Source organism: Cnephaeus nilssonii (genome assembly GCF_951640355.1).
Source record: "Cnephaeus nilssonii genome assembly, chromosome: 13".
Classification (NCBI taxonomy): Eukaryota; Metazoa; Chordata; class Mammalia; order Chiroptera; family Vespertilionidae; genus Cnephaeus; species Cnephaeus nilssonii.
Window position 1 is genome coordinate 68,214,907 of NC_137084.1, and position 10,369 is coordinate 68,225,275.

General features: G+C 46.1%; 1 protein-coding gene across 3 annotated transcripts; it reads right to left on the minus strand.

Annotated features, from left to right (window-relative positions):
• Nucleotides 1-726: 726 nt before the first annotated feature.
• POU2AF3 (POU class 2 homeobox associating factor 3) lies at nt 727-9,042 on the minus strand. Of its 3 annotated transcripts, XM_079788845.1 has the most exons (5): nt 8,629-9,042; nt 8,310-8,404; nt 4,240-4,294; nt 2,675-2,901; nt 727-1,364 (listed from the first exon to the last, which is right to left on the minus strand). In XM_079788845.1, exons 4-5 carry the CDS (start codon nt 2,879-2,881, stop codon nt 990-992), a joined length of 582 nt encoding a protein of 193 aa, XP_079644971.1. In that variant the 5' UTR covers nt 2,882-2,901; nt 4,240-4,294; nt 8,310-8,404; nt 8,629-9,042; the 3' UTR covers nt 727-989. The 3 variants fall into 3 exon arrangements, with proteins under 3 accessions (XP_079644971.1, XP_079644970.1, XP_079644969.1); XM_079788844.1 differs by having other exon boundaries at nt 8,310-9,042; XM_079788843.1 differs by lacking the exons at nt 8,310-8,404; nt 8,629-9,042 and adding an exon at nt 6,445-6,644.
• Nucleotides 9,043-10,369: the final 1,327 nt, after the last annotated feature.

The window sequence follows — 10,369 nt, forward strand, 5'->3', positions numbered from 1 at the left end:
TTTGTGATTCATCAACTGCAAGGCAGCCCTCAGGAGAAAGAAGATCAAATATTTGTCCAGGCCCTAGCTGGTTTGGCTCAGTGGATAGAGCATCAGCCTGTGGACTAAAGGGTCCTGGGTTTGATTCCCATCAAGGGCACATGCCAGGGTTTTGGGCTTGATCCCCAGTAGGAGGAGTGCAGGAGGCAGCTGATCAATGATTCTCTCTCATCATTGATGTTTCTATCTCTCTCTCCCTCTCCCTTCCTCTCTGAAATAAAAAAAATATATATATTAAAAAAAGAATCTATTAAAAAAAAGTATTTGCCCAGAAAGTTTACAAAACAATACTTTGGAAATAAAAAGAATTATCTTCAGGTTAACATTGCTGTAGGGAAGATGTGCTTTTTGGTTATATTCATATTTCATTGCCTAATGTTACATACAAAAAAGCGAATGATTCATAAATGTCTCTCTCTGATGTACATATGCCCTCAATTAAAGGGGAGGTGGATTTTCACTTTTCCACCATCACAGCTGTGTCTACTCTTTGTCCCCATGGGTGGAAATCAAGGCACCTCACCACATTAAAATCATTTTAAATTCACGAGTAAGTAAGATTAGACTACTGAAGAGTAATTAGTGATTTCCAGAAGTGATATTATTCGAAACAATGGGAACTATTATTCAAATTTAAAAAAATAAGCCAACATTTAATAATACAAAATTATTTATTAGTAAAAAAAAAATTAGGATTTGTTCATGATACAGAAAAGTAAAACCGTTAAATGTTCCCTACAAAACTTTTCACTGGAAGCATACAGAGTAGGAGTGGTGCCATGACCAGGTCTGAGGACTTCATCTCAATGCCTGTCCGCGCCGGAAAATGCAAAATGGTGACCTGTAAACTGCACCTGTGATGTTTTGTTAACAGGTTGCCTATTATAAGTTCTCGTTTGGCGCGGCAGAAAAACAGACATATGCATGCCAGGTTCCCGGTTAATGAAACTCTATGAGCTGTAGCAGATGTCACAGTTTGTTTCCTGCATGTAGAAATCACTGCCTGCTGCTGCTGAGGGATCCAGGGTCATACAGTCTGTGCTGGGACAGGAAAAGTACTCAGATGCTCTGATGGTGGCCAAGTGTTCAGCCTCGCAGGACACACAGTAGCAGCCTGAGGTCGAGGCTGGGAAGAAGCAGTCGTATTGGGCGTGGGAGGGCAAGTGAGGGTAGGAGTAGTCTTCTGAGGGATAGCCACAGTTTCTGGTGTCCAGAGAAGGGGTAGAATTGTAATTCTCTGGTGTATAGGAAGGTAGATGAGCCGGCGAGTAACCGAAGTCTAAGGAGCCAGAGAGAGTTGAGGAATCTGAAGGTGACCCTGGGGTCTGGGAAAATAAAAACCAAGGAATAAAGAGCTTGATAACTTAGACAGGATTAAAAGGACTGAAAAGAGTGGATTTAATAACTCAGAGTAAGAACATTAGGGGTAAAGAAACAAAACACCCAACCCAACCCAAGCCTGTAGAAGTAATTTTATTTGCTGACTGCGTGATTTCATGACACCACATTCTATATTTACCTACTTCTTTCCCAACAATAAATTGCCTTGCTTCACTGGCTTCCTTTGTTGTAACCGTACTTTAGAGGATGTTTTGTCCTTAAACCACATAATCCCATTGTGCTTCAAGTCACCTGCTCATCAAACCCTGCTGTGGGCCACAATCTAAGCTCTGGGCACAATGTAAGCTGCAGGTGGCACCTTGGACGGTTCTCCACACCCTTGGCTGTGAGCACACTCAGGTAGAACTGGGGCCTTCAATGATCCAGTGTCTGAGAGACTCCAAGATGTGAAACTACTCTTATATTCACTAAAGTTTTGTCCCTTGATGAGAAAGGTACTTTTCTCTTAAGCGGGTCTACAGTTGTTACTGAGAAAGCCTAAGTTGGAAGCTGGGCAGGAACTGGGTGACTGGGGGCCCTGTATGCATATTCTGTGGAGTTAATTCCCTATCCCCTTAAAATTTAGTCTGATACCTACACAGATGTTTGACAAACTGAAATAAAAAATGATTTACATCAAAACATGGTCCTTTTTAAGGTTAAAAAAAAAATCTGTGAGTATCTATGCAACTTCTAAAACAACTGGTATCCTACTAAAGTAAACCTTACTGCATTTTAAATAATCTATTTTAAAATGTTTGAGGTTTATCCAGAATGGACCATCCAAATTTTTCAAGTATGAGAGCTTCATTTTTCCTAACCATCTCAGACTCAAATGGTTCTTGTGCCAAAACCAGACCAAAAGAACCAGTTAGTAGAGTCAATTCAATGTCAAAATAAAACAAAATGCACTTATCAAAATGACAGTTTGGTACTGTGTAGATGTGGCCTTAATTCCATTTTCAAGAACCCCCAAATCCAAGGGCCATTTTTTAAATTAATGATTTCCAATTAGGAGATGTCATAATTGTGGAGTTGAAAAACATTACATGTATAGTGCCCCATAGTAGCTTGGGAAATGCGTGGTTATTTCTACTTCCAATGAATTGTGAATGGCTCTTTGCTTGCTCCCTGGATGATTTCCTTGTTGACAGTGTTTGTATGCTTTCTCAGGAGACAATGCAAACATTCTTACAAAGCATTATAACCATATAATACGCAATAAACAGGTTTTGCTAAGAACTGAGCTAATTACCAGGCTCTGGTTGAAGCAGAAAGGGGCAGCCTGGAAGCTGTCCGGGAAGCAGTGTGGAGTACTTTGCGAGGAATTGAGCAAAGGGTCCAGATGTGTCTCTGTCTGAAGGTAGGAATCCAAGATCTGGTCGAGGAAGCTTGGGTTTTCTTCACAAGAAACACAACTGGAAAATTCTCGTGGTTGAAAATAATTAGGTGTGGAAGACATTGATTCAGGCTCAAAATACACTAGCAGAGAAAGGAAAAAAGATTTTTCTGTTTAAAGTTTGTAGTTATGCATTTGAATGAAGTTCTAGTCTACGTTTTGAATATTTGCTATGCCTAGGGGAAAAGGGGGCTTATGAAGTTCCAGAAAGGTCAACAGTCAGGCAATTTGGTTTTTTTAGTTGCCTTAGCTAATTCAAGTTTCATTGAAATGAATTGGTTAATAATATGAACATTGGCTGTGAATGTGGCTAGAGCTAAAATAAAAGGATGGTGATCCAACCTGTGTCTAACTGCCACAGAGAATAATGGCTCACGCCTGCACTTTCTTGGACCATAAAAGCATCCACATTCAGCCTCTACCTGCAGTTCAAGCACACATCTCTGAAACAGCTGGAGTTGTTGGGAAAACTTCTGGTGTCATGGGAAATAATTCTCTTGATTTAGGGTTAATACATTCCTAAACTTTTCACACTTACTAAGTTACTTAAATTCCGAGGCGTGATGTAAATACCAAGCGAGTTATAAAAGCAGAAACCAGGAACATATAGGACAAATTAGTATTACTTGCTTTAAATTACACAAAGCAAAAATATTTTCTTAGTGTTAACATGATAATGGAATTAAAATAAGTTGTTAAATACCAAACAAGAATAATTCTGAAACCGTGACTCCTTTTCCATTTTAGGATTAATAGGCCCAATTTGTGGTTTTTAATCTAAAAAACGCTCAAAGAAGAGAGGTTTAGAGTGTGTCCATCAGAGGGATTCTTTGAAGTCTTAAGGTTCCTTTGAGGTTAAGTGAAAGTGGCAAATTCAGTGGTGAGCTACCATAAGCAGGTTTCCTTGTATATGAACTCTTTAAACTCTTAGCCGTTGAGTGGCGTAGGTAGGAGTGTTTATATAATAGCATTATTCGTTTTGGGCTGAGAAAACTTTCAGCTGTTTGAACTGCTTTCTGGGAAGACAGAAGGGGAGGGAAGCCCCTGTCGGCTAGATTCTAGGACCTCAGAGTGTTCTGTAGTCCATCTAATGGCACGAGACAAAAGACAGGTTTCTAAAAACAATCCTGATCTTTTCGTGTAGTTTAGTTACTTGGAGATGGGGAACTGGAATGAACGAGAAGAACAAACTCAGGCTAGAGTAGATAGGAAAGAAGAGACAGTTCAGAAAGAAGAAAACATTTGCACTTGTTTGCTTGCGGGGCTTCCATCTGGAGTCACTATGCCTTTTTCACCTCCTGATTGGCTGGATTGCAATTAAATGGTGGTGCCTATCTTAACCCCTGAATCAAGCATTGAAAGACTTTCCAGATGCACTTTTGAAAGCGTGTTTGAGGGAATTGTAATGCTGCTGTACTGACCTGCAGAAGGTGGTGTGACTGGATCTGAAAGGTGGACACTGCTCCCTCCGGACAGCTGCCAAAGCAAGAATACAACCATAAAGCAAAGTGAAATGAGAGGTCTACACAGGGAAAGCTAAGACATTTTGATGTGAACTATGTGCGTTCTGCTCTAAGGTAAGCTAGATTCTTTCTTCTAAAAAAGTTAAAAGACAACCAATCAAATATATATATATATATATATATATATATATATATATATATATATTAGTTTTAATTTTTAGGTTTGCTTGGGGATTTTTTTCTAATATCAGATTCTCCCACTTAAAATGTAAAGGCTATTCATTTTGATCAAAATTTAATGTATATGATTTTGATATACAAGAAATGTAACAATTCAAGAAAACTCAGTAAAGTGCCTTTCAATTAAACCATTCAATATGAAATTAATTTAATCCCAACTTTTATGATTTAGTCAATCATTTCCTTCAAAATTTTCATATAATATCTGGCTCCTTAGCCTTAGGGATTTGTTTTCCCCAAAGGACACAATTTCTAACTTTATTAATCCTGGATAGTTCAAAATATTCACATGATCTTACCAGCTATGAAATACTAAAAATTATATAAAATATTTTTTTCTTAAAGCTGTAGTCATTGAGTTGGAGCCTACCTATATTCTAGTTAATGGTCAGGAAATATTTCAACTCTTTGTATGTTTTTTTTACTCATTTTTATACAAGTTGCTTTTTTCACTATTATAAATACTCGAAGTTTATGAGATTGTTCCTTTTAATTATTGAAAGTAAAGCAGCCTGTATCTTCTAGTTGAATTGATAATTTTACTAACCGAGTAATTTAGGATTTGTTATTATTATTTCTTTAGGTTTCAGGCGCTGGCTTTAAGGTTTAAAGGGACCAGCGTTGCTCTGTGATTCACCGCCCCTCTCTCTCGGGTTCCAGGGTGTGCTTACTCCCACACACAGAGCCACTGGGAGAGCACCGCCAGCCAGCCGGGGCTGAAACAGGAGGTGGTGTTAATTTTGAAAGTGATCCATGCTGTAATGTCATGAACCAGGAAGCTGGAATCCTTCACCAGCTTTTCATGCAAATATTTGGCTGCAGCGTGAGCTAAAGGACTTGAAAGGAGTGGGTTTAAAAACTGCTTCATCGTGGGGCTCTCATTAACCCCATTCCTGCCCCCCTTGCCCCAATGGCCTGTTTTTCTGCCTCCCCACCTTATCTCCCTCAGGTATGTTTACAATATCCTACTTGATATTATCTTTCTAGTCATGAGTTCACTTTCTACTTTGCTCCAAGAGTACAAAGAAAGGCAACCCTCTCTTAGATTTCAAACAGCGCAAAAATCCACAATCTACAATTTAAAAAACACATCAAGGCTGTTAAGAAATTAATGGTTAAAAAAGGGTAAATTATATATTTTGATAAGTACTAGCTCAAGTTCCCCTTTATCCTAAAGGTAAAAGGTGTGTGTGTGTGTGTGTGGGGGGGGGGGGGGCACGCATGCGCTCGCTGGACTGTTTGCAAATTGATCTGGCCTGGCCGAAATAAGTTTTTTTTTAAAGTCAAATTTACAAATATTGCACGCACACATTTCTCCTGGCACTATCTGAGACCCTGATATTTATCTCAGTCTATAACTTCCATTCACAATTGCCTTCTTACAATTTCAAATTGTGGATACTACTGATTCTATGACAATTTAAGATACATTTCTTCCTGCTTTGTATATTTTATAAAATTAACTCTCTCCTTGGCTTAAAGCTTCCTAGAGGTATCCTTTAACCACTGAACAACTTGGAGATCATCTCTGTGGAGCCAGAAGTCTACACCAAGAAGCAGGCACACATTATCCCCTGATATCCGCCCCCCTTGCCTCCTGAGCATACCTTCACAGCTTTCCTGGAATCCCAGATCCTTCTAATGGCTCCCACGGAGGGACTGTAGGTCTGGCTCTCGTAATTAAATAATCTGTGTGGTGCTACTCCTGCCTATGAGGGCATGGGCGGATACACTCTGCAAGGCACTAGTTTGGAAGTACTGCTTTATTATTTATTGGGGGGAGGTGAGGTAGGGGGATTGAGAAAAACTTAGATAAGTCAAACATCTCCAGGGAACAGATCCTGGTTAGATACACAAGCGAAATGCTTAACCCTTGCTTTCCTTCCTGCAGCTAGCTAACAGGGGAGCAGTGGCCAAACCAACCTGCCAGAGGCCAACAGCAATAAAATCGCCACGCCCGGTGGGACTTCTCCAGGTGCAGCTGAAGCAGAATTCTACCATGTACCAAAGCTTCGTAATGAAAGATTACATTTTGTTATGAACGTCTTGATGATTTTTTTTCTCTCCAGAAGCAGTTCCCTTGATCCTGGTTTTATTAATTTTATAATTATTTCTGAATTGAAGGGGTTGGTGGTTGAGGTTACCAGACTCCTGCTCAGCACAGCTGGATCTGCATAAAGATGAATTTAGGGAACTAATAGGTGGGAAGTGTTGTGTGTGTGTGTGTGTGTGTGTGTGTGTGTGTGTGTGTGTAAGAATAAGACCTTGGTTCTATTTTTAGCTTTGTCATCAGTGACTGCAAGACTTGAAACTTCAGCTGTGATAGAGGCATACAAATCCCTGATCTGCTTACCTGCCCTGGTTATTGTAAGAACTAAATGAAATGAGGGTGCAAACAACACTTTAAAAGAACTACCGTAAAGCCCTCTACAAGTGGAAGGAGGCTTTATTGTGTTAGCTGAAATTCTGCATATGGAGGTAACTAACTTCACCAGCACATTTAAAATGTGTGCTCTACGTGCCATATCACAGCAAGCTCACACCTGAACCTCTAAACTCTGAGCAAAGGGTGGGGATCAACATTACTGGAAAGCTGGCTTTGAAGCCTTGGTTGTAATTTTACTGCAGCTGCTTTTCACAAATAATAATGAGAGCTAACATTAACTGAGCACTTATTACATGAAAAGCACTCCTCTAAGTGCTTTACATGCAATAACTCATTGAACCTCACAACATTTTATTATCTCCAGTTTAAAGATGAGAAAACTGAGTCAAGAGAGGTGGAATAACTTGCTCAGAGGATACACACCAGAGGCGCTGAGCTCTGAACCCAGTCCACTGGCTCTAGAATCTGTGCTCACCACCCCTACATTATTTGCCTCTTCCCACAAAGGCCCATTTCATGAAGTTGTGCATGGCACACAGATAGTACCAGGCACAACACCTGTTGTGGGGCAGATGCCAATAAGCTGGAGACCGCAGCAATGCTGATCCTGGCAATATGGGTGCCAGCTGTCAGGTCCTACACACACATCTAAACCAACCCACAAGCAATTGTACAATCAAAGGCTCTCAGTGAGGAATTTCCCTCTCTTGGAGGATAACCCGACCTCCTTCCTTTGGTTTTGCCACTGCCCTGAGAGCTCCCGGCAGTACTATCTGCTTAGAATGTATATAAGTGGCAGGGGACTCTGACTGTCCAGATTAATCTCGCGATAATCTGGAACTGCATAAGGCTTCATTACGTCTTAAAGGAGGTGGTTCTACATTCCAAGCTGTCTCCTCTGAGGGGACATGGCCCCTTTCTGTTGGAAACTTTTAGTGACCGTTGATTTACAGATAAATTAGCTCAGAGGCTGGGTTCCAGAAGAATTAGGAGGGAGGTGGTCTGTTCCACAGAGATTCTATCCTTGAAGCGCTTCCTACACTTCTGGGAGAGATGTTCTTTGCGTATGGGAGGGCACATCCACTGTCTTCCTAACAGAGTAACAACCTACTTACCTGCTGGCTACTCCTCTCCCTACACAGGATCAGCAAGCCCTTCCTACTCACTTAGGATCAGTGAGGGATGGGCTCCCCAAATCCTGAGCCCCACGACATACCACAGCTGTTCTTTGTGGCTTTCTGTGGTGAACTAGGATGAAGCTGGGCACCAAAGTTATGAGACCAGCTGAGGAAGGCAGGTCTGGGGGTGGTGCCTGGGCTCTGGGGTGGCCTCTACACTTTCCCAGATGCAGGTTGAATGAGGTCTAACAAGAGTTGGGGGTAAGTGAAGGGTTTATGCTTACGGTTCCCCCTGAGGCTGCCTGGTGAGCCCTTCTCTGCTGCAGCAGCTCCTTCACCGTGATCTTCACCCGGACACCTTGATACACCTTTGGTTTTTCTGGGGAAAAGACAACCCAGTCAGTGGTCAAGTGTGAGGGTGGGTGTCAGGCTGGGGTCTGGAGGTCCTCTTTATAGACCATGGCACCTGAGGCCAGGTTTTTAGGTTTGGAGAACACTAAGAGAATGCTGAAAGACAAGTGGGAAAGAAACTCAAAAGTTCTCAAACTCGAAGGGGTGAAGGAAGAGAGGCAGGAACATATGGAAATGTGTGCGGCCACCCACCTCAGATTGGGTCCTATCCCTAGACCAATAGCACGCAGGATTTTCTGTTCAGGAATGTGGAGACCAGGCCAGGGGAGCTCACCATCTTGGCTAAATTGGGGATACCTGGGCCCAGCCCGCTGGCCTGGGAGAGGGTATTATGGACCAGAAAGGGACCTGGCGCTGGTGCAGGGATGCTCTGTGACCTGTGGCGGCCAACCTAGCCCACCCCACTCTGATGCTCCCACTGGTGTGCAATCTTGAGTCCCTTCCTTCTCCACCAGGCCAGGTGTGGCTTCTGGGGAGGCTCCGACCTCTAGGTGCCCTTGGTCTGGAAGCCAGCGGGGCCGGCTGTGAGGTTGGGCTAGCCTTGTCCTGGGGCCAGCGAGCGACCTGCCAGTCTGACCCCAGTAAAGGGCTCAGGCCCTGGGAACTCCGTCCCTCCCTTCCACCGATCATTTTCTTACGCTTCCCCTCCCTCGCCCCCTTCCTCCGCCTTTCCTGCTCTCCATCTTCTCCTCCTCCCTCCCCAAGTCCCGCTCCTGCGCCCCGCTTCCTCCCGGCTCTCCCCACCCCCTCCCTTTCTGGGGCAGGCATTTCTCCGCTGCGCGCGCGGAGGCTCCAAGTCAAGTCCGCGCAGCGCGAGTTCCGGGAAAGCGGTGCGGGGATCCCAGGGATCGCGCACTGGGATCCCAGGGATCGCGCGCTGGGCTGGGAGGCCGCGCTCCGGAAGGGGCCGCCCTCGGGGCGGCGGGCCGGGCGGACAGACCCGGGTGGCGGGGCCAGCCGAGCGCGCCGGCGGGTCGGCGGGAGGGAGCCCAGCGCGCCGGGAGCGGCCAGCCGCGGCCCCCGCCCCGGCCCCGCCGAGCCGCAGTGAGTAGGTCGGGCCGGGCAGGCCGGGCTGGGCGAACGTCCCCGGTCGGGAGTGGCCGCAGGAGCCCGGCGCGACTCCGACTGACTCTGACCTCCACTTTGGAGTGAGCGCCCGCGAGTCGCCGGGGTGGGGCCGGGCCCCGCGCTTTCGGGCGGCCGCGCGGCCAGCCTGGGCGCCTGGCGACAGTGCCAGGCCGCCAGCGCCTCGCCTGGTCATTGCTAAGACCGCAACTGGACAGCAGGGAGCCCCCCAGGCCAGGCCCAGGGAGCTAGGGGTCTCCCCCGGAAAGGGGGTTGCGCTGTTTGTCGCCCAGACGCAGGGAATCCCGCGCCCCGCCCGCAGGACGTGGGGGCCGCGTCCTCTCCGCGTCCAGTCTCTCCCGCGATTTCCTCGCCGGGTTCGCGGCTCCGCGGGCGGCGGGCGCGGCTCGGGGTCGCCCTGGGACCGCCGCAGTTCAGCTCTGGGAGCCCCGCACGCCCTGCTCGCGTCCCGGGCTCACCGCGAGCCTCTAGCTCCCCCCGCCGCCGCTTTTGGGCGCGCAGAATCCGGGCCGCGAAGTCCCGGGTCACCACTGTGGCAAAATGGAAGGGCGGGTCGGGGGCCGGGCCGGGGTACGCAGCCGTCCGCAGCAGCTAACTGGGCACCTGGGCCTCTGCTCTGGGGAGCAGGCGCCGTGTGGGAGCGGCCACAGTGTGGCCCGTGCCCTCTCCGGATCCCCGGCACACCCTTTTATGCTCTGACTTTGTGCCTCTCTGTTCTGTGCAGGAAAAGCTGTGGAAATACACCCAGACCAAAATGCCCCTGGCCCGCGTGACCCTACCCCGGAGAAGCAGCTGAGTTACCCGACATGCTGGTCAGCAGGAGCTGGGTCTGTGGCTGGATGCAGCA

What these genes read in the sequence shown, in the direction of transcription:
- POU2AF3 (XM_079788843.1), bottom strand. Translation starts at nt 6,522, where the DNA reads ATGGTAGAATTCTGCTTCAGCTGCACCTGGAGAAGTCCCACCGGGCGT. An exon ending in TTGCTGTTGGCCTCTGGCAG is followed by an intron (nt 4,295 to 6,444) that starts GTTGGTTTGGCC and finishes TTGCTTTGGCAG; the next exon opens with CTGTCCGGAGGGAGCAGTGT. An exon ending in TCTGCTTCAACCAGAGCCTG is followed by an intron (nt 1,365 to 2,674) that starts GTAATTAGCTCA and finishes TTATTTTCCCAG; the next exon opens with ACCCCAGGGTCACCTTCAGA.